This window comes from Anser brachyrhynchus (genome assembly GCF_964034855.1).
Source record: "Anser brachyrhynchus genome assembly, chromosome: 5".
NCBI lineage: Eukaryota > Metazoa > Chordata > Aves > Anseriformes > Anatidae > Anser > Anser brachyrhynchus.
Window position 1 is genome coordinate 63,781,885 of NC_137699.1, and position 27,946 is coordinate 63,809,830.

Below are 27,946 nucleotides of genomic sequence, written 5' to 3' on the forward strand. Positions count from 1 at the left end.
AGCTCCACAGCGCGCTTCTTTTGGCTTAAAATGAAAACAGAACATCACAACGTGCCTCTTCTGTCTCAAAATGAGAACTCTGGGCTTTCTCAGCTGCTTAAATCTACTTGTGCTCAGAAATGTCTGTCCTGTGTACTTTATGATTAAAAATTCTTCCATCCACTTTTAATCATAAAACACAAGCAGCACAAGGACTGTCTCTCAGTTCCCCACTGCCGCTGTGTGGCCAAGCAGAGCCCGTACAGGATGGATGTGGAGGAATCTGCAAAAGGCTGAAAACCAGCCGGGCACGGTGGCTTGTGCCTGTAATCCAAGCGCCGGGGAGGCTGAGGCTGGCGGACGGCTTGAGCCCGGGGGTTCTGGGCTGCAGTGCGCTGTGCCGAGCGGGCGTCCGCGCTAAGGTCGGCATCGATATGGTGTCCTCCGGGGAGCTGGGGGGCACCAGGTCGCCTAAGGAGGGGTGAACCGGCCCAGGTCGGAAACGGAGCAGGTCAAAGCTCCTGTGCTGATCAGTAGCGGGATCGCGCCTGTGAACAGACCCTGCAGCGCAGCCTGGGCAAGACAGCGGGACCCAGCCTCCTTTTGTGCCTTCAGGACGGCTGAACGGGCAGCGAGGGGTCGGGATTTGGGAACGCTGCGGCACGAGCCCCACTGACACACTGGGGAGTGCCAGCCAGGAGAGGGGAGCAGGGCACATCACACGGGGGGCTTTCTGAAAGGGAACAGAGGAACAGGGGAAAGAAACAGGCATCTCTAAAAGGGGAGGGAGAGTGCCAGAAAACTTTTAAAGAAATTCCCCAATCAAGGAGATGCCGCTGATCCTCTGCTAGCCCCAGCTAGATCCTACAGCGAAGCACTGGCACCACAACCCCAAATGGTTGTGCGAGACGCAACAAACCCGGGCCTGTGGCAAGGAGGCACAGGCTGCCCTGGAGGGGGCTTGCTGCCCTTCCTTTGGGGCAGCTCAGAGCCCGCAGAGTGCCTTCCTCGGGGCTTCGTGGGCCAGGCCTCGGTGGGCTGGGTGAGCAGAGCCCGGGGAGTGCAGCCAGCTCGTTGCTGGGGGGGCAGACTGGAAAATGGCGTATCACTGTTTTTTCTGTTTTTAGAGCTATCACTCCAAACATTTTTTTGTTTGTTTTTGTTTGTATTTTCCCTGTGAGAGTTTGGGGTCCTTCCAGTCTTCACTACCTGAAAGGAAGCTGTGGGGAGCTGGGGGTCGGCCTCTTCTCACAGGTAACTAGTGATAGGGCTAGAGGGAATGGCCCCAAGCTGTGCCGGGGGAGGTTCAGGTGGGAAATGAGGAGACATTTCTGCTCAGAAAGAGCAGTCAGGCGTTGGGACGGGTTGCCCAGGGAGGTGGTGGAGTCACCATCCCTGGGGGTGTTCAAGGAAAGGTTGGACGTGGTGCTTTAGTGGGTGACATTGGTGGTAAGGGGGTGGTTGGACCAGATGATCTTGGAGGGCTTTTCCAACTTATTAAAGTTCTGTGATTCTATTTGGCTGACAGCTGAGCTTCTGGGAGACAATATGTGGATTAACAAGCGGATCTTTGGGAAGCCTGTGGGGGAGAGGACGCCGTGCTGCGGACAGCCCGGGGTCTGGAGGCACAGTTTTCCCCTCGAGGCTGAGAGGAACGCGGGGCAGCGGTGGCCGGGCGCGGTGGCGCACGCCTGTAGTCCCAGCTGCTCGGGAGGCTGAGCCCGCCGGATCGCTTGAGCCCAGGAGTTCTGGGCTGCAGTGCGCTATGCCGAGCGGGCGTCCGCGCTAAGGCCGGCATCAATATGGTGAGCCCCGGGGAGCCGGGGCACACCAGGTTGCCTAAGGAGGGGTGAACCGGCCCAGGTCGGAAACGGAGCAGGTCAAAACTCCCGTGCCGGTCAGTAGCGGGATCGCGCCCGTGAATAGCCACTGCAGTGTAGCCTGGGCAACACAGAGAGACGCGGGCTCCTTTTTTTTTTTTTTTTTTTTTTTGCCGGGCCCGCCCGCGCCGTTTTCCCCGGGGCGCAGCGCCGGGGCTCGGCCGCCACCCGTAGCTGAGGCGGCGGCGGCGCATGCGCACCGGGCCGGGCCGGGCCGGCGGCGGCGGAGCCATGAAGGGCCGCTTCGGCACCATCGACATCCGGGCGCTGCTCGCCGAGCTCCGCCGCGGGTACGGCACCGGGGGGGGGGGGGGACACGGCACCGGGACCGCACCGGGACCGCTGTGCGGGACCCGGAGCCCCTGCCCGGGCAGCCTGCGCCCCCAGCCCTGCCTCCTGGCTCTGCCTCTGGTGCGCTCGGCCGCCTGCACGTTTAGCGTCACGGGGAGTTGGTGTGGTTTGTGTGCTCTTCTAAACGTGCCCCCTTTTTTTGTTTGTTTGTTTTTTTGGCAGCTTGCTGGGAATGAGAGTGAGCAATGTTTACGATGTGGACAACAAGACGTATCTCATCCGCCTGCAGAAGTAAGAATTGCTGTGCCTTCCCTTACCTGGTTACTGTAACTGCACTTTTTTGCACGTACGGCATTGCTGCTGACAGGTGTTTGGCTTTCCTGATCAATTTCCAGTGGAATCCTGTCATTTTCTGCTAAAACACGGTAACTTTTACTTTGGAAGTCCCTGGGGATAGCATACGTACAGTTGGGAAACAAGCAAAATGCTGCAGGAAAGGTACAGAAGGCCCCAGGATTTTCTGTAAAAGCACACAACCGTCCCCATTTCTTTCTGTGGGGAAGTAGGAGAGGCGTTTAGGAGTGCAGAGCCTCAGTTCTGGGGCGATAGCAGCGCCCAGGCCAGGTGGGGGAGATGGCACACTGCTGTCCCCAGCCTGTCCGCTGCACTGTGTCTCACCTGGGCCCAGCATCACCTCCTTGCCTCCAGTTGCTCTGGGGAATTTCTGACTTCAAAACCACTTTGCTTGGCCCTTTGTCTATAAACTTTACACGCGGGCATCCTTTTGCTGTCAGTGTGGCTGCGGCACTGTTTGATGGATTCCTCTGGCTTTGGTGTTTTCTGTGGGTGGTGCGCTCCTGGCTGTGGTGCTGTGGTCTCGTCCCAGTGCAGCCTGGTGTGTGGCATGAGGTGGCTGCTCAGGTACCAAGCGGTAAATCTTTGTTTTGTTAACAGACCCGACTGCAAGGCCACGCTGCTGGTTGAGTCTGGAATACGGATTCACACGACGGAGTTCGAGTGGCCAAAAAACATGATGCCATCCAGCTTTGCAATGAAGGTAAGCCAACGTGCAGTTTCGTTTTGAAAAGAAAGCTGGTTAAAGAAAGCAACATTAGTGTGCTGTCCTTGGAGACAGAAGAAAATACTAAAAGAGTTTGTTTGGTGGATCCTAATTGGGCAGGTGACTGAAGGTGAGGAAGGAGCACGTGTGGCTCTAGGATCACGTCGTTGATGCTCTGTGCCCAAAACAATGAGCGTGTACATTTAGGAAGACTAGTGTTAACCTGCTGAATGTTTTCGGTGCCACCCAGACCTTTCAGAATTTACTGCAGTGAAGTCCTCGTCATTCTGGTTGGATTGTCCAAATGCGTAGGTCCTGGGCACAGCACACTACGTTAATAGAGACCCTCTGTTCGCTCTGTCAGACTTAGAGGGTTCAGATCCTGCTGCACGCTGTTGGGCTGCATTCCTGTAGGTAGGTCTGCGGGGATGCAGCCCGAGGGCTGACTCACACAGGTCAGGTCTGCGTAGCCTGCCACCTCTGGATGTGGCCTCATTGAAATGGCTCCCCAGAGACTCTCTTGGGAGGCTTTCTGTGTCCTTTGTTGATGCGGGGTTAATCCTGGGTCTCCTTGCAGTACAAACTCTCTGGACTACAAACTAGCTGCTCACTTGTTGAGGTGACATAGATGACCTCGCTTTGAATAACGGCTGAACAAATAGCAGTTTTAATGGCAAAAATCACTTAATGTAAGAACCTGGAACAATTGTATTACCTGTAAATATCAAGGTGGTATTATTTTTGCTAAGAGCTGCCTTATCTTTGTATTAGTGAGACTGAGATTTTCACCTTTCCAGTGTCTGTATTCAGAAAGAAGCGGTCGGTGTTGTAGGGGGGATCAATAGCTTAGAAAACCAACAAATATATTTCAGTATAAAACGTCACAAGCAGGGCTCTTTGCACCGTCTCACGGATGTTCTCTCTGCTATTGGCAGTGCCGTAAGCATTTGAAGACCCGAAGACTGGTCAGCGTGAAGCAGCTGGGCATAGACAGAATCGTGGACTTCCAGTTTGGAAGCAACGAGGCTGCTTACCACCTGATCATCGAGCTGTACGACAGGGTGAGTGCGAGGCTCCACGCGCGTTCCCTGTAAGCAAGCGCTTGAGCACGGCCTTGGCTGATGGTCCCCCGTGGTGTTTCTTGCAGGGCAACATCGTCCTGACAGACCACGAATACCTCATCTTGAACATTCTGCGATTTCGCACGGATGAGGCAGATGATGTCCGGTTTGCGGTTCGGGAGCGGTACCCAGTCGACAGCGCAAAAGCACCTGCGCCTCTGCCGACCGTGGAAAGGTAGCTGCTTTTAGGTGGTGTGTTTTGAAATAAACCCCAATTACTTTGTGAAAAGTACTGTATCTGTGGGCGGTCTTTTCACGTACTGCAGCTGTTTTGTATTTCTTCTAATACTGAAAATGTTCTGCTGCTTCTAAGCAATACAACGGGATCTTAAAACCCGTTGTCCTTTGGAATGGCAACTCTCCATTATCTTTTGCAGGTTAACCGAAATAATATCAAACGCACCCAAAGGGGAGCAGCTGAAGAGGGTTCTTAACCCGCATCTTCGTAAGTAATTCTGTTTCACTTGGAAATGAAATGGGGGCGATGTCTGTTCTGTTTGGATGATGCTGAAAATTTGAATAACTTCAAGCAGTCTTTATTTTGTTGAGGTTGTTGATGACAGCCTGCTTTTATGGATGTTTGGAAAACAACAGAAAAAGAAGCCTTTGAAAACAGATTTATTTATTTTTTTATTATTCAAAGCAAGCTGCACAATGAGCCTTGCTGCGATCCTGCAGGGATGAAGGCCTGAGAACAGCTCTGTTGGAGCTTTGATGTGATGCGTTTTGCCCAGCGTCCTGTCTTTGGTGGTACTGAACAGGAGGCGTTAAACATACAGGCAGGGCAAGGGCGCTAGGAAGTGGCTGGGGGTTGCCAGTCCTGCAACCAGTACTGCTGTGGTAAAACCAGCACGCTCGCTCTGTCCGTCTGGGTGTTCTCTGGTAGGCAGGCAGAGCACCCTGTGCCCCAGTTCTCCTGAGCACAGAATAGATGTGACTGGTATGACATGGTGAGGACAAGTTTATTTTATTCTGCTGATTTGGCACTGCCGATCAAGTGCAGGGTGCCTGGCAGGCACACTGAACAGCTTAAAGGCTGTGACTTGCAGACCTAAGTATTGCTTTCCCCGTTTCTTGATTCTCCTTTTCACCACCTTTGTTCCTCTCTTTCTCCGCCTTGGCCTTCTCCTAAATAACAGCCTGCTGCCAACTGCTTTCTCCCACTGGTCCCGGTTTTGTGATATCTGGACTCAAATCTGGTGCTGTGGTCTAGGTAGCCTTGGCCTTACAGCGTTACTGATCTGGTTACTCAGGCCTGGCAAGGCTCCGCTCTCTAAAAGGTCTGTGATTGTTCCCTTCCATGAGCTTGGCCTCTTCTCACACCCCTTCCTTAACCACCTGTGAAGCCCGACCATCCCTCCGGGAGTCCACGTAACTTAGTGCGCTTCCCACGCTGGTGACTCCTGTGTGCAGGGGTTTCTGATGTTGTGTTTTCCATTTCCTCACATCTTATTCAGTCAGCTTAAAGTCAGGCCGGGGCCTGCAGCCCAGTCATTAGCCTGTACCCTAACAGAAACCGTGATTTTCCCAGAACAGCCTCTCAATCCCAGTACTTACATGTTTTAGAGACTTCTAGACAGCACTGACCAGCAGGCATCCTTGCATTTAATAGCTTGGGTTGGATTTTTCTTCCATGCGTTTACCCGATCTCTTTTTGAGCCTGTATGAACTTCTGCAGTGTCCTGTGGTGAGGACTGCCACTTGCTTTCAGACCGCATGAAAAGCCATCTCCTTTTTTTTGTTATTATTTTTTTGAAACTGATCTCTTCAATTTTACTTGGTGCTCTAGTATGGCATTTGAAGAGAAGGCGAACAGCTGCTATTTACGAATTTTGCACCACTCGTTTTATGTCCTGGTCATTTCTAGGCCAACCAGCTCTTACTGTTTAGCCTTCAGACTCTTTCCCTGTACAGAATCTGTTCCAAGCCTTTGCTGATACTTGTCCTTCTCTGCGCCTCTTCTAGCTCTACCTGTTTTGAAACAGGGTAGCTAAAAGCGTACCTAACGTTCAAAGCGGCAGAGCACCACAGATTCATGCTGTGGCGTGGTGTCCCTCATTCCGCTCACCATTCCTTTCCCAAAAGTTCCCAACACACAGCTTGGCGCTTTTGTGTTCAGCGACAGCGGAGCTTGTGTTGCACAGAGCCACCTGTTCTTGCTCCCAAGCAGAAATGTAACCTGGTGGCAGCTTCTCCTCTCTGAGAGCTTTGGGATGAGCTTTGCTAACTCTGGAAATCCGAATAGGCCGTATCTGTTTGGCCTCCCAAGTCTTTTTAACTGTCTTGTAGATTTGTTAGGCAAAATGCAGAGCTGTGCTGTCTCTTCTGTATCGAGTACAAAGCTCGACTGGTTTTAGGCTTTAGGCTAAGAAGAATTTACAACAGAATAGTTTCAAGACCAGTTTGTGCTAGCGTGGATGTTGAATTCAAGTACGCTTTGTCACTGTAGCTCTTTAACGGTGGTATTTGAATCAGACTGTGGGTTAACGAGAGAAGCTCTCTGACTACCTATGCCACGAAACAGTTCCTAATGATGTCTGAAATGTTCGTGTCAGCCTCATACCCTGATGTGGCATCCGTCTAGGCAGACTGGGTGGTGGAAGTCTGACTTGGCTGTCCTGTGTCCTGCCTTCACAATCTCTTGGCTGTCCCACTGCACGCTGGGGTGACCAGCAGGCCTGCCACTGGTGTAGGCCTCGGCTTTCATTCCCCTGTGACCGCTGTTTATTTATTTATTTATTTTCATGTGGTTATTTTGTTAATTTGTCTGGATGCCGAGGTCCTGCTCACCTTCTCTGAGGCCACCTGCATCATCCTAAGCTTGGTGCTGCATTGTCCCAGTGATTGTCGTCTTTCCTCATTTCTACTTTGCCTGTCCTCAGTTAGAGGTGGTTTTCCAGGGGCCCAGCTTGTTTCTTTGTCTTAAAGCATGTTAGAGGAGGATCTTTTATCTGTTTTCATTTGCTGTTTCTCTACGCCCTGTTCAAGTGGGGCTCCATCTGTTTCCGCTGTCACTCAAGTTTCACGTTTGGCTTTGACAGCTTTTTCCCACTTCTTTCCTTGAAGCTACACGGTCTGTATGACTTCACCCTTTGTACTGCCTTGTCCCAGACCAGGTGGTTTTCCACCCTTACTGGGTTTCCTACGCTCTTCAGTTCCTTTCCTACCTTCTTTTAAATTTTTAAAGGCTTCATTTTGTTTGGGCCGACACGAAGCCCAGCCTTCCTGTATATCCTCACTCAGTCCTCGATCTTTTCCAGTTCCAGATGAACCTAAGCATCCCTAAGTGTGTAAAAGCTCACCGCCATAAGCTGAGACCTGTCAGCTCTGCCCACCAGCGAGTGTTTCTGAGGGCCACTGTGAGAGCCCTGATAACGTGCCTGCCATAGATCCTGCCTTCTGAATTCAGGACCACAATGCCCTTGCTCTCCCCAGTCTCTCCAAGGATTATGACTGTAGTTTCCTGGCCGTAGCTTGTTGAAACTCTTCTTATGATTTTAATGTGAATACAGTTTTCATGGAGAATCACCTCTATAAAAGAGTTTTTTTATTTTTGTAGCTTATGGAGCCACTCTCATCGAGCACTGCCTTATAGAAGCTGGATTTTCTGGTTCTGTCAAAATAGATCAAAATCTGGAAAATAAAGGTACGTAGAAAATAGTGTTTTAGAGGCTGCATGTATTTGGTCATTTTCATGTCTGGGTAGTATTCTTTTCAAAGAGATGAGTAATCCTTAAACCTGTAGTTCTGACCACATGGTTATATGCTGTAATGTTTTTAGGTTGAGACCAACCTTGTTCATATTAAAACTCTTGAAACAGAACATTAGACTCGTCCGATAGTGTCAGTGGTTTTATGAGACACTACCTTGAACATCAGGTGAACTTTGGCTATGTAAAGGGATATTTTACAAGAATTCTATAGGGAGGAGTTGGCATCAAAGTCTTCCTTTAGCTATAACAGGCATGGTGGGGATTTGATAAAGTAGCGGCTTTAAATTTATTGCAAAATTTTAAAGTCAGAATAGATTTTTTCTGTAGTCTTATTTCTCTTATGTCCTTTGATTTACGGCAAATATAAACAGATTTTTTACTTTCCGCTGCTTTACGGTGCTGTAATAGATCGACTTTATAACAAACAGCTTATAGCTACTGGTTTATGCTTTTCTCTGCAGTTTTATTTTGTAAACTGCTAACATTCATATGGTCTTTCTTCATGGAACTTGAAATGTCTTAAAAGTGCATATATATATATATATATATATAAGGAAATATATATATATATATATATATAAAGAAATATATATATATATAAAGAAATATATATATAAAGAAAATAAACAACAAACTCCCCAAAATAAAATGTATACTGAGGCTCCTGTTTAAAATGAACAGTAATTGCTGAAGCAATTGCTAAAGCAATTACTGAAACAATTACCAAAAACAGGATGAAGGATATCTGCAGTTTTATTTTTGAGCCATACTGGAATCCTACCCTTAGGATATCTGACAAGGCCGTGCCATAGCTGGAGCTTCCTGTGGACGTGGTTAGGTTGGACAGGTTGCTCCAGGCACTTAGAAGAGCTGATGCCTGGGTCTTTTGATTTGCTGTTGTGCTAGGTTTACGTAACGATATCTTTCTGTTCTAGGTGTCTTAAAATATTCCTCTCCTCCCCCCTCTCTCTTTAGAAAATATTGAAAAAGTACGTAGTGCTTTGGAAAAAGCGGAAGAATATATGGCCCTAACGGATGACTTCAGCGGAAAGGTAGGGCTCAGCTGGGCAACTTGGTTATCAGTCAGGCAGGAGCTGCAGAATTAAACTAGTGGGCAGTTAGTGTTCACAGCGTGCCTGTTCTGGGGTTATCAGCTTCAGGTCTTGTTCTGGGAGCTTGTGTTCCAGGTGGTGTTGGGTAATAAAAAATCCTTGCACAGAATGTACAGCAATTAAATAATTTATGAGCAGTTGATGTAGGTCCTGTGAGAACTGCACTTGTTCTCTGATGGTAGATAACGCTGTTCTGTGTGCCAGCCCTGCATTTGTGTGTTAGGCTGTAGGGTAGATTCACAGAACGGCTGGGGTTGGAAGGGATCTCAAAGACCCCCCAGTTCCAACCCCTCCGCCATGGGCAGGGACACATCCCACTAGATCAGGTTGCCCAGGGCCCCATCCAGCCTGGCCTTGAACACCTTGATTGGGCAGCCACAGCTTCTCTGGGCAGCCTGTGCCAGTGCCTCACTGCCCTCTGAGGGAAGAATTTCCTCCTAACCTCTAATCCAAATCTCCCCTCTTTTAGTTTAAAACCGTTCCCCCTTGTCCTATCGTTAGGACATCTGTCTGAGTAAGAAGTCCCTCTCCGTCTTTTTTATAAGCCCCCTCTAAGTACTGGAAGGCTGCAGTGAGGTCTCCCCGGAGCCTTCTCTTCTCCAGGCTGAACCTCTCCGGCTCTCTCAGCCTTTCTTCACGGCAGAGGTGCTGCAGCCCTCTGATCATCTTAGTGGCCCTCCTCTGGACCCGCTCTAACAGTCCCACATCCTCCTTGTGCTGGGGGCCCCAGACCTGGACGCAGGGCTCCAGGTGGGGCCTCACGAGGGCAGAGCAGAGGGGGACAATCCCCTCCCTCCCCTGCTGCCCACCCCTCTTCTGATACAGCCCAGGACTCGGTTGCCTTTCTGGGCTGCAAGTGTGCACGGCTGGCTCATGTTGAGCTTTTCATCCCCCAGAACCCCCAAGTCTCTCTCTCTGCGGGGCTGCTCTCAGTGAGTTCTTCTCCCAGCCTGTCCTCACGTCTGGGATTGCCCTGACCCAGGCGCAGCACCTTGCCCTTGGATTTGTTGAACCTCATTGGGTTCACGCGGGCCCACTTCTCAAGCTTGTCCAGGTCCCTTTGGATGGCATCCCATCCTTCTGGTGTATCGACTGCACCACTCAGCTTGGGCAGTTCTGAGGTTCCTAAGATAAGTTCACCTTTTTTGGGGCAATAAAATGTCACATTGTCATGTTACTTTTGCCATAAAGTCTCCCAGCTAGCGTGAAATACTGTCTCGTGCTGATCAGTAGGTTAGCACCTGAAGCTTGCTGTTTTGCCAAGATAAGGGGGATCCTTTTCAAAGACAAATGCTGATGTCATATTTATGCATTCCTTTAGGGTTACATTATCCAGAAAAAGGAGAAAAAGCCAAGCCTGGAACCAGATAAACCCGCAGAAGATATCTACACGTAAATATCTGAAGTGTTTATTTCCTTTTTTACTAGTCTGCATAACATAAATTAGTTTTCAGGTGATAATATCGAATGTGTATTTTACAGATATGAGGAATTTCATCCTTTCTTGTTTTCTCAACATTCAAAATGTCCGTACTTGGAATTTGACTCATTCAATAAGGTACAGTGCTTTTGCTGATGCTGTACTTAAGTGCTTTAATTGACTGATGCTAAAAAGAGTAATTAAAAAGCAGTGCAAAAGTTGTTAATGAAAACACAGACCTTGGAAGAGGTGATTAATTTTATGGATAAAAGTTTTACGCATAAAAGGCCAAGTAAAATAGGGCCTTTAGGCCGCTGTTGAGCGGTGCTGTCTTTGCTGGCTTGGTTAGTAGGTCCTGTAGCTGAAATGATGGCATGTGGCGCTGAATTCGGGCACGTATGGAACATGCCAAGCTGTTGACCAGGACTGGTGACAGCCAAACGCTTTGTTAGTGGAGAGTTCAGATGCTGAGCTCTCACCGGAGGCGAGCAGTCATCGCAGCGACCCCTTTGAAAGCCCGAGGCATCTGGTTTAGCGTTTCCTTGAGTGTTGTCCTTCCTGGTCCTCGACTTGTTAACATTATCTGGAATCAGTAACTGCGTGTGGTTCCTAACCTTGGTCTTCAGAGGTCCCGTGTTACTTCCCTGCCCTGCTTCCTGGCTGAACTTCTGTCATCTCCTTCACAGCACTGATGGCCTAAGCAGCCTTAAAACCTTCCTCTCCGTTTGTTTTAATCAGTGTTTGGCAACGGGAGCATCCCATCAGGGACGGTTCTTAGGCATAGTTTCTAGGATTTCAGTACTGGTTTTTTTTTGAACTGACCTATTGAAGCAGCAGGGATTCAGGGCGGACAGGTCTAGAATTGCTCTGCAGATAAAATGGCTGCACGCTGTATGAAACAGCAGGTTCCTTTTAATCATTTCTTAACAAAAAATGAGGGTCCAGGTTGGCCAGCTGTTTTCTGTTGTGTATAGCCCACAGTTTGTCGTGAGACAACCTAGAGTGCTGAAATCATCTCATGCAAAGGTAAAATGGAGGAAGTTATCGAACCCCGTTTTAGCATGTCTCCTCTGAGTGCTTTGCGGTCAGCTCTCTTGGGGAAAACCTCCTCTGCCTGCTTGTTGCTGGTATCGGTCGATGCAACTTGGAGATTTTTAAAAATAATTTTCTCTTGTAGGCAGCAGACGAATTCTACTCCAAGCTAGAGGGACAGAAAATTGATCTGAAAGCCTTGCAGCAGGTATGCTCTCACCCGGGGCGGAACAGCTGGGGTGGCTCTCGGAGCTTCAAATGCTTCCTTAGGGCACTTGGTTTCTGTAGCTTGGGGTGGGGAAGGTGGTGTTTACTTGCTTGTGTTACGGAATGATGGTCGGGGGGTGGATTTCGAACTGTATAGTGCAGCAATTACTTGTATTCAAAGTTGAAGTAACAACAGTGTTTTGTAAACTTTGTGTCTCTTATGCTGTTGTGTTTTTCCTTGTTGGAATGCTGTATCGAGTGTCTCACAGGGATTAGATGATGAGGCGATATGATGTCACATAAATATATAATATTTTTCCATTTTACTTGCCTTTGAAAGGAAAAACAAGCATTGAAGAAACTTGAAAATGTCCGTAGGGATCACGAGAACAGACTAGAGGCTCTTCAGCAAGCTCAGGTAAGACTGGGATTTTTTTAACAAAGATGCAAAATGTTTCTTTAAGAGATGTACCTGCTGGTCACGATTGCTATGGCCAGCGTTAGAACCCACAGCGAAGCCTTCCGCTGCCAGTGAGCGCCCCGTGGCCCCTCAGGGAGCCTGGGCTTTTGCCCAGTGGGTCTCTACTCCTCTACAAAAATGCTCTGTGCCTCTCTTGCCAAAGTTGGCTTGTGTGGCTCTGCTTGCAAGACACAAGTTGGCTGTTGCCTTGTGATCACTTCTGTGCCATTTTTGAATTTTGTCTCGATATTAATTACTACTATTATTTTTTTTAATATTGCCTCCTATGTGTTTAGCTTCATTGGGTGTAAATTTCTTTCTTACCTTAAGGAAGTGGATAAGATAAAAGGAGAACTTATAGAGATGAACTTGGAGATCGTTGACCGAGCCATCCAGGTGGTCCGCAGCGCGCTGGCCAACCAGATAGACTGGACAGAGATCGGAGCGATCGTTAAGGAAGCTCAGGCACAGGGGGACCCTGTTGCAAGTGCAATCAAAGAATTAAAGCTTCAGACAAATCACATCACGATGCTGCTGAGGTGAGTACATTGCAGAGCACACGTACTGAGTACAAGTAGGACTGACTGCGTGCTGGGAGTTGCACATCCACCGTCTTTTTAGCTTAGGAATTGTTACCGAAGTTTTCTTTACTGAAGAAAACTTTTCTTTACTGAATTGTTACTGAAGTTTTCTTAACAGCATTGTGAAGAGAGCCTAGTTTAGTGGGCTTTCTTTTTTGCTTTCAAAAATAATAATTCAGTTACTGTAATAGCTTTTGTTTTGGTATTTTTAGAGTCTGGCTGACTATGTCCTAAAATATTGTAAGGTGTCCTAAAAGCAGCAGTATAGGTCCCAAACACCATTGTATCGCTCAGCAGTTAACTGTGTACGTTTTATTCTGCTTCCATCTAAAATTCATATGAGATCCTGCCCCTTTTGATGGTAGAAGCAGTCCGCTGAAAGCATGATAGTTCAAGACTGCAGCTCTTGTGAGCTGCAAGGTTTGATGCTCGCTCTTGTGGAAGTCCTGATGAGAGAGCGGGCGGTGAGATAGTATCTGGAGTGTTTTTAAAAACCACATTTGACACTTTGTCATGATTCTGGAGATTTAAAAAAAGAAGTTAGAATTTCTTTTTTATAGCTAGAACTTCGGGCATGAAAGCTGTAATGTTGCAAAGTTAATTTACGAATTTTTAATTACCTCATTTTCAAAAATGTTGGTATATGAAGAAAACTCGCTTTCAGGAGCGAGTTCTGCGTTTGCAGCTGTGACATCTGTCGGTCTCATTGGCAGGTAGCGATCGCTGCGCTGATCAGCTCAGTCAGTCCCCCAGTTTTGAATCATGCTTCTGTAGTACAGGAGACTGTGGCGATGTGTTTCCTTTTATGAAGCACATTATTTTATGCTCCTCCACTGCCTTCTGCTACGCAGACTTAGCGTAGCCAGGTAGAGCAAGATTTAATGTACTGGTGAGAAGCAAATACAAATCCATCTAATGTGTGCTCAGCGTAACTGCTTAAAAACAGTGGCACAGGTATTTTGGGCCCTGCTTGAGCAGGGAGGTCGGCCCAGGTGACCTCCAGAGGTCCCTTCCAACCTCAACCATGCTGAGATTCTGCAGTTCTGATCCTTTTATTTTATTTTTTTTTTAAGGTTTTAAACCAGTGCACTGCTGTGCTGTTCGCTGAGTCAGTGTGACAGCGTAACTGCTCTCTTTTCACGTGGTGATCAGGCATAATGTCGTGCGTTTCTTTACTTCATGGAAGAAGATCTTCAGACTTGTTCTTTGTTTTAAGTCTGGCCTTTTCTCTAGATTGATAGTATGGATGTGTATCTTTTGATAGAAAAAGTTGCCTTGGAAAGTGTCGCTTCCTTGGATTGGGAAACGCGAACTCTTTATTTCGTGCCTTTGTTTCCTTTTTTCCCCACACTCTGCTTTACTCTAAGATACAAACCTGCTTGCACTGCGTCCTGGGGCCTTCCTGTGGCTGCATGATGAAAACGTTTTTTTAGTGAAAAGGGTTCTTTAGGCCGTTTCCAGTCTTCATGAGAGACTAGAAGTAAAAACGCGTTGCACTACGGTTAAAAAATTTACTGGTTCTCTTATCTTAATCACATGATGTCATTTTTTTAGGAACCCGTATGTGTTATCTGAAGAGGAAGAAGAGGAGGAGGATGCTGATTTAGTGAAAGAAGAAACTGAAGAACCAAAGGGGAAAAAGAAGAAAAATAAAAACAAGCAGTTGAAGAAGCCTCAGAAAAACAAACCGTCACTAGTCGATGTTGACCTCAGTTTGTCTGCGTATGCCAATGCCAAAAAGTAAGGCTTACAGCGAGCGTGTGCTCTGCTAGCAGGAGTTTTCTGCATGCCTTCAGTTGTTGGTGATAACGTCATAGGAAAGGCTCTGTGCATAGCTTTTTAAAAATAAACATTAGAAATGGAAGTGGGTAGATGCCCTGGGTTCTCGGATGTATGTTTTCCTGGTCCAAAACTATTATCTCAGCGTTGTGGCTAGTCTCTAGCTATTGCAGCACTTTAATTTTAAGTACGGTTCTGCACAGTGACACAGAGCGGCTACTTCTTGTCGCACAGTAGTGCAAACACTGTGTTCCTTCAGTCTCAGAAGGGAAGTTGCATCGTGTGGCTGCTTTTCTCAGTTAAAGGCTGAACTAAAGATCTGAGCCAAAAAAAAATTTGTTAGAACTGAACTTTAGAACAAATGTAAAGAACCCTGAGCAATACGTTCTAAAAATATTGGAAATCCCAGCATGTTAAATCATAAACAAGCTTCTCTCTTGCAGGTACTATGATCACAAAAGGCACGCAGCTAAGAAAACACAGAAGACAGTAGAAGCTGCAGAAAAGGTATTTTTTTTTTTTTTTTTTTTAGATGATATTTAAAAGCAAAGTCCCTGTCACTGAGAAGTGGAAAATCCTGATGTAGTTGAGGTAGTCCAGTGAGATGTGAAAGGTGGAGGGAAAAAAAACAAAACAAGGTTGTTTTGTTGTTAAGTTCTTAAGGTGACTGTATTGAGGATTAAAGACCTCTGCTGTATTATTTTGTTAGCATTACGATCACTTAAGATAGTTGCTCGGCGGAGGTACTGACAAACCACAAATTGCAGAGGTAGGAGTGGAAAACCAGTGGAAATCCGGATGATCAGATAGGTGATAATCTGAGGGGCCGCTGATGTGGGGCAGAGATTTGTGAAGATTTTAGATGCACTCTCACTTGTGCCTCAAGGGAACGTAGGCTTGTGAATAGCAGCATGGGGAGCCTGCACTCTGAATAAAAAAATGTAGAGAAACTTTTACCGTCTTTCCTGCTGTTTGGTTAGCAGTTTCAGGATTCCTATGCTGGCAGATTGAGGTCGTGCTTTCTGTCTAAATAGGCATTCAAATCAGCTGAGAAGAAGACGAAGCAGACGCTGAAGGAAGTTCAGACGGTTACCACCATTCAGAAAGCCAGGAAGGTCTACTGGCAAGTACAGTTTCGTTGTCATTGTCTGATGTGTTGTGAGCGTGCGCGAATTTAAAACAGCTGCATTGGGCTGACTTCACTAACTGAGAAGTGGAGCTAAACTCTGCACTTCGTATCGAGTCTCTTTCCAGTTGCTCCTTTAAGTTGCTGGCTTGATCCCCTAAGAGCCTTTATCCGGGAAAGTTCCTTTCAGTGGACCCGGACTTAAAATTTAGCTGAGTTTCTGGCTTTTAACACAGCTAGGAAGATGGGCTCAGTAAAAATAGGGAACTTTACTGATGCTTCCCGGCAGCTCGGCATCTGTGAAATAGAAACAGTAGATCAAAAAATGTTTCAACAAAGATTTTTATAGTCTAATAAGTAAATTACTAAAATAAATAGGAGGCAGCTGGACTTTGCGGTGAAAGTATTTATTTCATCTCAAAATACCGTTGGCAGTGATGTTATATTTGTACCAGGTCTTGTTTTTATGCCAGGGGCATGCCAATGGTCATGAAACTATTTGCAGTGTCGTTTATAAGTAGTAGATACCAAGTTGCGTATTCTCAGACTTTGTTAGAGAGGTATTTTTTGTGTCATTCTGCTAGCCCATTGTGTTTTTTTTTCCCAACTGATGTAATTTGGCAGGTTTGAGAAGTTCCTGTGGTTCGTCAGTTCTGAGAATTACCTTGTTATTGCTGGGAGAGATCAGCAGCAGAATGAGATAATTGTAAAGCGCTATCTGAAACCAGGTGAGCACGATTAATGGGGCGTGTCAGCTTTCTGTCTTGTGTTCCGGTTGCACGAGAACGACGCGGCAAGGTTTGTCTGGTTTGTTCTCAGCTTGAGCCTTAGGTGAGGGGGGCTTTGGTGGTGGTGAGTCCTGGAGGCTGTGTGTCAGTTGTCGCTGGAGGGCTGGGGGCGAGTGGACCCTCCAGTGCCGCAGGGTAAGAGTCAGTTAAGGAGCAAAGGAGCTGATCCTGCCTGGGACAACCAGGGTGGACTAAAAGACTTCCACGTCCTCTTCCCATCCTGCTCCTTGCAGACAAAAGGGCTGTTTCCCCCTGAAACTGCCCCCAGCTCTTATAAAAAAAATTATCTTTAACAACATTATCACATCGGTTTTTGCACGAGGTTGAGACCCTGGAGTGGCAAAACACCTAGGAGTCTATGTTGTTACACTGTGCCCATCTCAAGACCTAGGGGTGCAGTTTTGCTAAAATGCAAACCAGAAAATCATAGGAACACAAACCAGAGTTGAAAGAGTGTGGACTCTGTAAAACACCATTGCCTTGGCAATTCCCAGACATAAAGCTAAAAAGCCCTTGCCTTAGCTCTAGTGACCCGTGGAGTTACCCCGTACGTGACTGATTCGAGTCACTTCTTTTCCAGGGGACATATACGTGCACGCCGACCTCCATGGAGCCACGAGCTGTGTGATCAAGAACCCGACAGGTACGTTGTGGGGTGGATGCAGGGGCTCGGAGGAGCCTCGGGGCACTGCAGGCTGGTGGAGTCCTCACTGCGTGTCTGCTTCCAGCCCTGCGAGCTGCCTTCGCCCCGTGCTGCAGCACCCAGCTCCAGCAGGTGGCTCAGTTGGGATGTGAGGGGCGTCAGTCCCTCCAAAATCAAGTTGTTACCAACTGCAGATGCTTCCCAGCCCTGAGTGGCTGCTTGTGTCTGCTCAGCTGCGCTCCTGGAGGGAAGGAGCGATGGATGTGGTGGGCTCGCAGACAGGCAGTAGGCACTGGCGGAGGTTTTTGGGGCAAGTGCTTGCTGCTGGCCCCAGGGACTGGAGACCCGCTGAGACTCTCATAGGTGGCATGAACAGTTCAGGTGCTGGTGGAGGGTGCAGATCTCAGCAGGGAAGCGTTAATGCCTCGGCATGGCTCTCGTGGGAGACCGGCTGTGCAAACCTGCCTGTGCCCCAGTCCCGGGAGGTGGCAAAAATCGGCCTTGTGCTGTGAGCAGCGCAGTTCCCGCTCCCTTGCGGAGCTGAGGAAGGAGCAGTGGCAGAGCTTCAGCTTCTGCTGGGGAGTTTTGAAGAGCAGCTGTTGATGCTGCCTGTCATAGAATGGTTTGGGTTGGAAGGGACCTGAAAGATCACCTACTTTCAACCCCCCTGCCTTGGGCATGGACACCTCCCACTAAATTACAGATTCACAGATTTCTCTAGGTTGGAAGAGACCTCAAGATCATCGAGTCCAACCTCCGACCTAACACTAAGTACTCCACTAAACCATATCGCTAAGCTCTACATCTAAACGTCTTTTAAAGACCTCCAGGGATGATGACTCCACCACCTCCCTGGGCAGCCCGTTCCAATGCTTAATAACCCTTTCGGTAAAGAAGTACTTCCTAACATCCAACCTAAAACTCCCCTGTCGCAACTTTCGCCCATTCCCCCTCGTCCTGTCACCAGGCACGTGGGAGAATAGACCAACCCCCACCTCTCTACAGCTTCCTTTCAGGTAACTGTAGAGAGCGATGAGGTCGCCCCTGAGCCTCCTCTTCTCCAGGCTGAACAAGCCCAGCTCCCTCAGCCGCTCCTCGTAAGACTTGTTCTCCAGACCCCTCACAAGCTTGGTCGCCCTTCTCTGGACTCGCTCGAGCACGTCCATGTCCTTCCTGTAGCGAGGGGCCCAAAACTGAACACAGTACTCGAGGTGCGGCCTCACCAGAGCCGAGTACAGGGGCACAATCACTTCCCTCGACCTGCTGGCCACACTGCTTCTTATACAGGCCAGGATGCCGTTGGCCTTCTTGGCCACCTGAGCACACTGCTGGCTCATATTCAGCCGACTATCAACCAATACTCCCAGGTCCCTCTCGGCCAGGCAGCTTTCCAGCCACTCATCTCCCAGCCTGTAGCTCTGCTTGGGGTTGTTGCAGCCCAGGTGCAGGACCCGGCACTTGGCCTTGTTGAACTTCATGCAGTTGACCTCAGCCCATCGCTCCAGCCTATCCAGATCCTCCTGCAGAGCCTTCCTGCCCTCGAGCAGATCGACACACGCACTTAGCTTGGTGTCATCTGCAAACTTACTGAGGGTGCACTGGACGCCCTCATCCAGATCATCAATAAAGATATTAAAGAGGACCGGCCCCAGTACCGAGCCCTGGGGGACACCACTAGTGACCGGCCTCCAACCAGATTTGACTCCATTCACCACAACTCTCTGGGCCCGGCCATCCAGCCAGTTTCTAACCCAGCGAAGCGTACGCCAGTCCAAGCCCTGAGCAGCCAGTTTCTTGAGGAGAATGTTGTGGGGAACGGTGTCAAAAGCCTTACTAAGGTCAAGGTAGACCACGTCCACAGCCTTTCCCTCATCCACCAAGCGCGTCACTTGGTCATAGAAGGAGATCAGGTTCGTCAAGCAGGACCTGCCTTTCATAAACCCATGCTGACTGGGCCTGATCGCCTGCTTGCCCTGCAGAAGACTGCCCCTAGCTGCATTAGACTGCATTAGACTGCATTAGACTGCCCCTAGCCCCATCCAGCCTGGCCTTGAAAAATTCCAGGGGTTGGGGCATCCCCAGCTTCTCTGGGCAGACTGTTCCAGTGCCTCACCACCCTCACAGCAAAGAATTTCCTTCTTATATGTAATATAAAAACCTATAACCTTATATCTAATATATAAACCTACCCTCTTTCGGTTTAAAGCCATTCCCACTTGTCCTATCACCACGCTCCCTGACTCCCTCTGGCCCCAGAGCTGGGTGCAGGGCTCCAGGTGGGGTCTCACGAGAGCAGAGCAGAGGGGACCCGCTCTGCTCCCTCCCTCCCTCGCCCTGCTGGCCGCGCTGCTTTTGGGGCTGCCCAGGACACGGGTGGTTTCTGGGCTGCAAGCACACGGTGTCTTGTGTTGAGTTTCTTCTCAACCGCCGCCCCCAGGTCCGTCCAGCTTAGCCACGTGCCCCTGGGAAGGACAGGTGCTGGATCAGGGGGCATGTGGAAGTCGGGGAGCCTCATCTGTTGTAGACGTAGCTGCATTCACTGATATGTTGGGTGTGACTGTCGTAGGTGAACCGATTCCTCCGCGGACCCTGACGGAAGCAGGCACGATGGCCTTGTGTTACAGCGCTGCCTGGGATGCCCGGGTTGTCACCAGTGCTTGGTGGGTCTCCCACAACCAGGTGAGGACGCCTGCGCGTGGCCTTTGCGGGTGGAACACCTGAAGGAAGTGGTGTGGGACTGCAGGTGAAGTGTCTCTGGGGGGGGAACTGGTGGAGGGGGATGCAACTCCTGTTCCCTGATTCCAGTCCTTGTGAGTTCTCCCTGGCTCTGCTGCGCGTAGGGCAGGGTTGGAGGAGTAACCTCGGACGTGATGTGACCGTGACAAGAAATATTGCAAGCTTGGCTTCTTGCTACCAGAGAGGAAGCCCTTTTATCAAAAAGAAACTTTCGTTTTTTTTCAGTTGTGCTTCTAGCTTGTGCTTAGCCATGGTCTCAGTCTGCTTCCAAGCAACTCAACCATAAGGGTAGAGAGATTACGTTAAACTGAAGGTCAGGGTGCTTTCTGTGTTCTTACTGCCTGTCTAGCCCGGTTCCTCACCCAGGGCTTGTAAAATCGTTGTGTGACTGAACTGAAACATCTCTTAGGAAAATATCCTGCAAAGGGCAGAAGGAAGCCCATGGATACAGAGTCCTCCTACAGAGCTGTTCCCATAAGTTAAAAATGTGGCTTGCTTGAACGTTGCTCTTGTTAGTGCTGTTATTGCACAATGCTGGTCTTCTCTTACAGACACTTGTTATAATATCTCTATTGTGCTTTTTTAGGTTTCTAAAACTGCACCTACAGGAGAGTACCTGACCACTGGGAGCTTCATGATCCGAGGTGAGACACAAAGGAACAGTGTGGCTTTGACATTAGGCGTTTTCATAGAATCACAGGCTGGTCTGGGTTGGCAGAGACTTAAACCCCACCTAATCCCAGCCCCCGCCATGTGCAGGGCCCCCTGCCCCCAGCCCAGGCTGCCCCCAGCCCCATCCAGCCTGGCCTTGGGCACCCCCAGGGGTGGGGCACCCATTTTTGCCTGAAGATGCTGTGCTGTCCTGCGGTGGCAGGCAGTCAGCTGAGCTGCCCCCCTCTCTGTGGCAGCCAGCAGATCCCGATCTTCTCAAAATGCGTCCCGAGCAGTTTGTAAGGAACGTCGGGTGGCTGCAGCAGCATCTGCGAGCTGGGGCCCCGGACAGCAGATCGCTAGCTGAGTGTTTCTCCTGTTGTCATCCAAGAGCTGGAACAGGCCTTGGTGTAATTTCTGGTAGCCTTAAAGCCTCTAATAACAAGGATTTTTGAAAATACGTTGTTTAACATTGCCGTTAAACCTCTTCATGGGAATCTGCCTTTGTTTTTCAGGGAAGAAGAATTTTCTTCCACCTTCCTATCTGATGATGGGCTTCAGCTTCTTGTTTAAGGTACTGCTTCCTCTGTGCAGGTCCTGCTGGCTTTTGCAGTTTGTTTTGAGCTGTGGGAGACTTAAATTCTAGTTCTCGCTTATGAGTATGTTCCCAGCGATTTTTTTTATCCTCACTGGGACAGATCCCATAAAATGCTACTTGCTGAAAATTATTCTTCTCATATTTCCATTTTTCCCTGCCTTGATTTAAAGCAAACAGCCCCTGTTACAAACTAGCAAACTTTACTGTCTCTGCTGGATTTTTATATCAGCTCTGTTTGAAACGTGTTTAGGGAGAGCCTGCTGGCTGTGCAGCTGCCTCCTCACAAGCTGTGCTTTCCAGGCTGTCAGACTCGGGTTTAAAGGTGCCAGTTTAGTTTTCTTGCCCTTGGAACTGCGGGAAGCGTTCAAAGGGAGAGCACAAAGCTGAGTCAGGTGTGCTCTGCATGGGCCGGCAAGCCTTATCGGAGCTGGTACTGGCCTAACGCAGAGGTGCCCCCGTTGGCAGGTGGATGAAAGCTGCGTTTGGAGGCACCGAGAAGAGAGGAAGGTCAAAGTACAGGATGAGGATCTCGAAACGGTTTCCAGCGGTGCCGGTGAGCTGGTGTCCGAGGAAGTGGAGCTGTTAGGTACGGTGGGTGTGACGCGGGTTCTGCGTGCGCTGCTGACAAGCAGCCCTGGCTGCCTCAGGCACTTGTAACGTCAGCTGTGTTTTCCTCACCTGTGCACCGTAGAAGGAGGGGACAGCAGCAGTGACGAAGAAAAAGCGGAGTGTGAGGAAGCACCAGAAGATGTGGAAGCCGTGTCCGAGAATAATCGTGATGAGGGCGTTGCTGACCTTGACCAGGGCAGAGCAAACACCCCTGCGGTGCCGGAGGGTGACTCCGAAGAGGACGATGGTGAATCTGAGGATGGAGAGGAACATCCAGAGCCGAAGAGTGAAGTGAAAGAGGAAGAGGTAGATTACCCAGACACAACAATCGACCTGTCGCACCTTCAGTCTCAAAGGTAAGTGAAGAAGTAGCTGTGTTTCTCAGCAGCGTGGGCCCTTCGGAGAATCTCCATACCGTTAAAATGCTGCCGAGACCAGGGCCGTGATGAGTTGCCATCGCTTCTTTTGATGCAGGCTGTCAGGGCGCAGGGCAGTAACCCTGTGCCGTGGTCATACAGCCGTGCTGCGTGCCATTTCCTGCTGAAGGACTCTGCTTTGTGGGCTGCTTGCTGTGGACCCCCCTTCCCGAAGCGCACACCCAGCTGCCTGCTCCCTCCCTGGGGGTGTCTGGCTCCTTGGTCGCTGGTTGTTAGTCCCCGTTCTGGCCCCAGCATCCCGTGACTGCCCACGCAGTGATTTGGCTCCTCAGGAGATGGCTGCCCCTGTTTTGTTTTTTTTTTTTTTTCCTCTGAATTGCTGTTCAGCCCCAAGAAACCGAGCCGTTGGCTGCTTTGCCGAGCTGCTGCTGAATTACTGCTCTGTGCGGCTGTGAGATGAGCTCAGCTCCCCGATGCCTCTGGAAATGGGACTCCTCAGAGGGTGTAAGGCAAAGCGATCGAGCGGGTGGAAGCGGGCAGCTCTTCCAGGGAACACCGTGGCCCGTCTGGGCTGTGCGCACGGGGAGCTGAACGTCAGGGTGTCCGTTTGGTGCGTGCTACGTACGTGCCTGCGTTTTGTGTGTGCTTCGAGGCAAGCTGGCAGGGATCTGAGGACTTGCTTTGTCAGCCGCATCCTGGTATCGCTGCCCTTTTGCTGGAAGTTTCAAGAACTAGAAAGCTGAAAGCGACGTAACCAGCCTGGCTGACGGCGGTGCCGGCAGCGTTGAGCTGCTCTTCATCCACTGACGAGCTCCGTTTTGATCTCCCCACAGATCCCTGCAGAAAACTGTCCCTAAAGAGGAAGAACCCAACCCGGTAAGGTCCCAGTCCAGGTGTCTGGCAAGAGTCAGCGTCAGCGGCTGCTGAATGTTGTAGGCTCTAACTGTGTTTCACTCCTTAGAGCGACGGCAAGGCCCAGGGGCGAAGGCATCTCTCTGCCAAGGAGAGGAGGTGAGAGCCTCTGCGTTCGGGGTGAGGTGAACGCCTCCTCCTCATTTCCTCCTCCCCAGGGAGGGCCGTGAGTGGGATGTGGGGTCAGTCTGTTCTTTGTCGTCAGGAAACCTGGAAACCCGCAGCCGTCAGCGGTCAGCCAGCAGCCGAGGGGGTTGGGAAGCTTTGGAGACGATTGTTTGCGTGTGGGGGTTCCTGCCCCAGCAGCTAAGCCTCTCTACGGAGAGCCTGAACAGCAGGGAAGCTTTTCAGCTTGGCGTTGCTGCCGTCTCTGAGGAGGAGGCTGTGAAATGTTTTTCTCCAGCAAGCGTGGGTGCCCCTCGTGGAGAGCAGCCTGGTCTGGCTGACTCACCAGCACCGGGGGGAGAGCAGGAGCTGGGAGGAGGAAGGGGGCTCAGCGGGGTGCCGTCGCCCGGGGACGCTCCTGTCCTTTGGGAGCGCTGGCTGGGAACTGTTGCCTGAGGTTTTACTGAGGGGGATTTGCCGTGGATGTGCCTCAGGTTCCCCGTGGCTGGGATGCGGGCTGCTAACGCTGGCAGAGCAGCAGCCGCCCTTGTCATAACGAGGTGGTGCATCAAGTGCTTGTTTCCCTTAGAGAAATGAAGAAAAAAAAGCAGCAGAATGACTCCGAGAACTTGGAGCCGCCCGAAGAGAAGCAGAAGGAGACGGAGCCGCAGCGTCCCCCTGCTCCCAACACCACCAAGGGCGTGCCAGCCCCTCAGCCCGTCAAGCGGGGCCAGAAGGTAGGCAGGGAGCGGCATTGCCCGTAAGCTGAGCTGTTACCACGTGAAGTGTGGGCTTATCTCCCGCACAGGGAGAAATTCCGGGTTTCTCTCAGCGGTCCCTGGCTGCCTGAGAGCTGTAGACTCTTGGAGGAGCTCCCGGTGGTTTCAGGGTGCTGGTGCTGGGCTGTTAGCACTGAATATCCTGTGCTCTTCTCACCGAATCCCCAGTCCCTCGGTCACTGGTGATCTGCTCTGAAAGAGCTTTGGGAGACCTGGAAGGAGCGTTCGTGTGGGGACAGCATCTGGTCCTTGGTGGGTGCAAGGCCCTTCAAAAGCCTTTGTTTCTAAAGCTGTTGCCTTTTCTTCTCCAGAGTAAAATGAAGAAGATGAAGGAGAAGTACAAGGACCAGGACGAGGAGGACCGGGAGCTCATCATGAAGCTGCTGGGGGTGAGTGAGGGGAGCTCTGCCTCCCCCTCGGTGCACTCGGGGCACTGGCTCTAACCACCTCTTGTGCATGACCACAGTCTGCAGGGTCAAACAAGGAGGAGAAGGGGAAAAAAGGGAAAAAGGGGAAGACGAAAGAAGATACGGTGAAAAAGCAACAGCAGAAACCCAAGTCTGGACACCGTGGTGCTGGCGGCGGTAAGGAGATGCTCCCAGGAGGAGTCCTGCTGCATGAGGCCCAGGACCCAGCTCTGGAGGAGCAGCAGGACGAGAAGGTGAGCAGCGTGCTGGCCTCTCCTCTCCTGCCATGTGTCTGCAGCAGTCTGTGTGCGTGCCGTGTTCCCAGCACAGCCGAAACGAGGCCTCGGGAGCACCTCGCCAGGCTGCTGAGGATCCAGTTCAATCGATCCTCCCACCCGGTGCAGCAGAAGTGTAACAGAGCTCTCCAGATCTGTTGTTGTGAGTCAGTATCTGAATCACAGCCCATCTCTCTCCTCCCAGTTTGGCATGTGCCAAGCTAATTAGTTTAGAAAGAAATAGTCCTCCCCCCACCTACGTGAAACCGCTCTTTTTACCTTCGCTTTCAAATAAGTTGAACTGTCTTTGCGGTGAAAATTTGGCTTTCTGTGTACTGCTGCTAAAAGAACTTATTTTCTCCAGGGACTTGGGGAGAAAGAATCAGTTGTGTGCTCATTTCAGCTCTGTCTCCTTTTCTGTGTATACAGGATGAGCAAGAGCAGGATCAGCCAGGAGTTGAGGTAAACGCTCTCATCTGAACCTCCCGAACGTGCTGAGGAGGGGGGGCTTGGTCCTGCTCGAAGCTGGAGGGCCCCGCTCTAGTGAGCTGGACCAGAGGCACGCCTGGGGCTGGCATGGAGATTCACACCCTGAGCCCCTCGGAAGGGTTTGGTTCTGCTGATTTAAGGCCCCTTCGTCCCCAAACTGTTTGAACCCAGCTTGCTCATATCTTTTTATTTCTCACGCTGCTCATCACGTGCATCCCCTATGGAAACGAGGGACTGGCTGGGTTGGAGATTGTCCCCGTCTTCGCCTCTGACGGCCTTTTGCACCCCCAGCAGGGTGGCGCTGGGCTGGAGGACACAGGGTGACGTCGGGCAGCTGGGGTTAGGAGGTCGTTCACGCATAAAATTGCTTCGGAGTGCTCTGTAATTACAGGCTGGGGGTGTTGCCCAAGGCTGGAAATAAGTTCATTTCTTCAAATCTTTTAATTGAGGAGGATAACGGTTGGCTGCAGGGGGAAGCTTTTGGTGACCTCGTGAAGATGTAACTGCGTTTGGGGGTCCCCTTTGGGTCATTTAAAACTAAGATCACTAAGATGTGATATTAGTAATCAAAGATGGTCAGTAACGAGCCATGGCTTGGTAATTAATTGCCAGTGAAGGTGATAAACCTAAAGTTAGTTCATCCTGGCAGCCCCATAGCTGTGACACGGGGTAATTACAGCTGCTCCTGTAGCAGAGCTGGAAGGGGCGACCCTCCAGCCGGTGGCAGAGGTTGGGTCGGGCGCGGGTGCTGCTCCCTGCTGCCACAGAAGCCCCTCTGCCCCTCCAGGAAGCCGTGGCTTTGCTGGACTCCCTGACAGGGCAGCCGCACCCCGAGGACGTTCTGCTCTTCGCCGTGCCCATCTGCGCTCCCTACACGGCGATGACAAACTACAAGTAGGTCGCGGCGCCTCCTGGGGGAAAGGGCTGATGGCAGCTGGGAGAGGGGCGCCTGCCGTCCGACTTACCGACCCCTCTTCTTTTCAAAGGTACAAAGTCAAGCTCACGCCGGGCACCCAAAAGAAAGGAAAAGGTAACGGCTTAAAGCAGTTCAGTCCTTCTCGGTGCTTTACCTGTTGAAACCAGAACGTTTTTAGAGTTTTAAGTCTTCCCTGTGGTTTTACAGCTGCAAAGATCGCCTTGCATAATTTTATGCAGTCCAAAGAAGCTACTGCAAGAGAAAAGGATCTGTTCCGCAGCGTCAAGGTGACTGCTTTCTTTACATGCTTTCTCTTGTGTAACAGCAGCAGAAAAATGTCCACTGGTGCCGCTTTGGGGGGTAAATGCTTCATAAGAAGCTGCTCCTTTTTCACCACAGTGCTTGCTCGGTGCTGCTTAGGCTGGGAAGAATCCTTAGGAATTGATTGAGCCTCGCTGGGCCTCAGGTTTCTTTATTGTGTCTGTTGATCCCAATAATGTCTGACAAAACCCTCATCTTCCTAAAAGTCCTCCAGGGTAGCACTGGGCGCTCTCCCAGCCTTGCACGCAGCGTCCTGCTGTGCCCCTCGGGGCAGGTTTTGCCTCCCCCTGCCCGGTGACCGTGTTGGCTGTTTGCTCAGGCAGCCGTTCTCCCACCCAGGAGCCTGACAGCTGCATTTTTCTGCTCTCTTACCATCTTCTGTCCCCTTTTTAACTCGGTGCTGCCAGCCTGCAACGCTCCAGTACCTGCAGGCAGGGAGGGAGGCTGCTTTGCTCTGCTCTGGTGGCTCTGCCAGCCGCTGCCCACTGCCCCTCCTGGCTGCCGGTCCCCAGGGGCGGGTTTCTCAGCTCCAGTCCACGACTGCAGGTTACTGGGCAGCCCAGGCTGTTCTGTGACAGCTGCCGCTGGCCTTTAATGTTTTACTGATCGGAAATACTGAAAAGCAGCAGACCTAACGCTGACTTTTCACGGAACTCTGCTAGAGGAAACACAATTAATGGTTAACGAGCTTGAGGCAAACAGGCGCTGTCCAGGGACTTGCTGACTCAGCCACCCCATCCTAATGGAGCTGAGGGGTGGAAGCTGCACAGAAACCCATAAAAGTTTTACATCAATAAACTGGGGGGAGCGCCCAGAAGCCTGATGTCAGCCTTGTGGTCTCTGAGGGGAAAGGCAGCAGAAACGGGCACGTCGGTCTGCGCCACCTGACTCAGAAACGCTCGCAGGGGTAAGGAAGGTAGTTGTAGAAGCACTGCTGTTACGTCCAATTTCTCATCTTTACGTTTTGTAGGATACGGACTTGTCAAGAAATATTCCTGGTAAAGTGAAGGTCTCCGCGCCCAACCTGCTGACCAGGAAGAAGAAGTGATGTGGTGCTGGAGGGCTCAGCACCCAACCGGTGCTGCTGTGCAGGCAGGACCCAGCACCTTCAGCCTGGGAAGAGACAGAGCCACCCCGACCGCTGTTGACGTGACTGAATTTAGCTTCCGTGGCAGTAAGCAGATGTGGACCAGTTCCTCCGTTGTGGGTTAGAGGGACTCTGACAACTCATTGAGATAAATAGCATAGAAATGCGCAAGTAAATTGCTGGCGTTGGGTCAGTGATGTGCTGTCGAGGTGTCTCTTCTCTAATGCTTTGAATTTGGGAGCTGAGTGTTCTTCCCCTATGGTTCTGGGCAAAGGCATGCCTTAATTCACTGCAGCAAAGCCCTGTGATGGTCTGTTTCTTCCTAATCTGGACTGGGGGGGGGGTCCTAGTGGAAGTAGGAGAGGTTCAGGGCAGAATGCTTTACTTGAGAAAAGACAGAAGCATGTTTTTTCCCAAAACATACCCTCAGTTGTCAGGAGATTAAAAAAACCACACAATTCCAGCTGTAGCCATTTACCTGCTCCCAGCAGC

The 27,946-nt window shown here is 50.3% G+C and overlaps 1 protein-coding gene across 2 annotated transcripts; it reads left to right on the forward strand.

The window, feature by feature from the left end:
* Positions 1–2,009: 2,009 nt before the first annotated feature.
* NEMF (nuclear export mediator factor) lies at positions 2,010–27,658 on the forward strand. 2 transcript variants are annotated; one of them, XM_080592666.1, is made up of 33 exons: positions 2,010–2,149; positions 2,373–2,441; positions 3,105–3,207; positions 4,146–4,271; positions 4,358–4,506; positions 4,709–4,776; positions 7,891–7,977; positions 9,020–9,096; positions 10,478–10,548; positions 10,639–10,714; positions 11,754–11,816; positions 12,156–12,233; positions 12,606–12,814; positions 14,411–14,596; positions 15,079–15,142; positions 15,670–15,758; positions 16,386–16,489; positions 17,130–17,192; positions 19,759–19,871; positions 20,515–20,572; positions 21,095–21,153; positions 21,643–21,763; positions 21,869–22,142; positions 22,997–23,039; positions 23,125–23,174; positions 23,770–23,917; positions 24,271–24,348; positions 24,426–24,620; positions 25,071–25,103; positions 25,918–26,024; positions 26,117–26,160; positions 26,254–26,333; positions 27,338–27,658. In XM_080592666.1, exons 1-33 carry the CDS (start codon positions 2,052–2,054, stop codon positions 27,413–27,415), a joined length of 3,261 nt encoding a protein of 1,086 aa, XP_080448792.1. In that variant the 5' UTR covers positions 2,010–2,051; the 3' UTR covers positions 27,416–27,658. The 2 variants fall into 2 exon arrangements, 1 of the variants encoding a protein (XP_080448792.1); XR_013951445.1 differs by lacking the exon at positions 25,071–25,103 and having other exon boundaries at positions 24,426–24,629; positions 25,898–26,024.
* The last annotated feature ends 288 nt before the right edge of the window (positions 27,659–27,946 follow it).

What these genes read in the sequence shown, in the direction of transcription:
- NEMF (XM_080592666.1), top strand. Translation starts at nt 2,052, where the DNA reads ATGCGCACCGGGCCGGGCCGGGCCGGCGGCGGCGGAGCCATGAAGGGC. An exon ending in TATCTCATCCGCCTGCAGAA is followed by an intron (nt 2,442 to 3,104) that starts GTAAGAATTGCT and finishes TTTTGTTAACAG; the next exon opens with ACCCGACTGCAAGGCCACGC. An exon ending in AGGCTCTTCAGCAAGCTCAG is followed by an intron (nt 12,234 to 12,605) that starts GTAAGACTGGGA and finishes TCTTACCTTAAG; the next exon opens with GAAGTGGATAAGATAAAAGG.